Consider the following 1,625-nt stretch of genomic DNA (forward strand, 5'->3'; position numbering starts at 1 on the left):
TCTATATGCTGTACAAGTACACAGTAAAAACTTGCATGAATGGATGGTTAAACATTGATTACAATCTAATCCTACTTTAAAATCAGTTAAAACAAAAACCACAAAGATATCTAGAAATGGAACCAAAAACGTATCTAGAAATGTATACCACTATGCTTTGCCCAAGTTTGAGTTAAGAAGGATAGGCTTTCTGGATGTCAGAGAAGCAAGATACTTTAGGTAAAAAGTGAAAATCAAGGCACCTGGGAAAGGAATACCAGTCAGCAGTCTGTAAAAGGAAATCTGTTTAGTACTTTTTGGTGGTAGATATACGAATCGTGGTAATTTTAGTGTCACTCTGGATACAGCATACATATTGCTTTAAAATGATAATATCAGAAATAAGTAAATGTAAAATAAAATTCGTTGTCATGTTTATGAAGTATTTGATGGCAGATGTCTAACTGATCATGATTTCCTTCTTTTCAAATAACCAGATACCTTTCCTCACTGCATGAATGGACATTTGAACGTGCTTTTGTCAAACGCTTCCAAGCATGGAGACCTCATCAATGCTTTCTTCATTGAATGATGAGTGTAAATCAGAGAACTACATTGAGCCTCACTACAAAGAATGGTATCGTTTAGCTGTGGATACTTTGATTGAACATGGATTAGAAACATACCAAGACTTTCTTGTCAAAGAACGAGTTTCAGAATTTCTAGCTGAGGAAGAAATTAATTATATTTTGAAAAATGTCCAGAAAGTTGCACCGAGTACAGCACATGGTACTGAGAATTCTTGTGATGATACCTCATCTTCCGGGACATACTGGCCCATTGAGTCTGATGTGGAAGCTCCAAACCTTGACTTAGGCTGGCCATATGTGATGCCTGGACTCTTAGGGAGCACCCACATAGATCTTCTTTTTCATCCACCCAGAGCACACCTACTTACAATAAAGGAAACTGTTCGGAAGATGATAAAAGATGCAAGAAAGGTAAGGCATTTTTATTTTGAAATGAAAAGTTTTAACATGTAGAAAAGTACAAAGTATAGTGTAACAGAAATGAATGCTAATAAAAGGCTCTCTGAATATATGTTGTTGTTGTTAGGTGCCATTGAGTCAGTACCAACACTTCCGACAAACATACCCAATAGAATGAAACACTGCCTGGTACTGTGCCAACATTATAATCATTGCTACATCTGAGACCAGTGCTGCTGTCACTGTGCCAATCCATCTCATTGGGGGTCTTCCCCTTTTCTCCATCCCTCCACATTACCTAACATGATATCCTTCTCCAGAGACTGATACTGCCTGGTTAATATGTCTGAAGTTTAAGAGACAAAGTCTGGCCATCACTTTGGCTGTACTTCTTCTGAAAAACATCTGTTTGTTCTTTTGGCAGTCCATGATACTTTCACTATTCTCTTCCAACACCATAACTCAAATGAATCAATTCTGCAATCTTCCTTATTTACTGTCCAACTTTCATATGCATATGAGGTTATTGAAAATACTGTGGCTTGGGTTAGGAGCACCTTAGCTTTGCTATTGAACACTTTAAAGAGGTCTTGTGCTGCAGATTTGCCTAATGCAATATGTTGTTTGATTTCTTAAATGCTGCTTCCATGAGTGTTC

The 1,625-nt window shown here is 37.2% G+C and overlaps 1 protein-coding gene across 1 annotated transcript in view; it reads left to right on the forward strand.

The window, feature by feature from the left end:
- The first annotated feature begins 476 nt into the window (after positions 1 to 476).
- FAM83B (family with sequence similarity 83, member B) overlaps positions 477 to 1,625 on the forward strand; it is a 126,759-nt gene continuing 125,610 nt past the window's right edge. Inside the window, exon 1 of the mRNA XM_006835725.1 lies at positions 477 to 980. Within this exon, the coding sequence (XP_006835788.1) occupies positions 537 to 980 (444 nt within the window). The 5' untranslated portion in view covers positions 477 to 536. The remainder of the gene's footprint in view (positions 981 to 1,625) is intronic.

Source organism: Chrysochloris asiatica, unplaced genomic scaffold (assembly GCF_000296735.1).
Source record: "Chrysochloris asiatica unplaced genomic scaffold, ChrAsi1.0 scaffold00019, whole genome shotgun sequence".
Lineage (NCBI taxonomy): Eukaryota > Metazoa > Chordata > Mammalia > Afrosoricida > Chrysochloridae > Chrysochloris > Chrysochloris asiatica.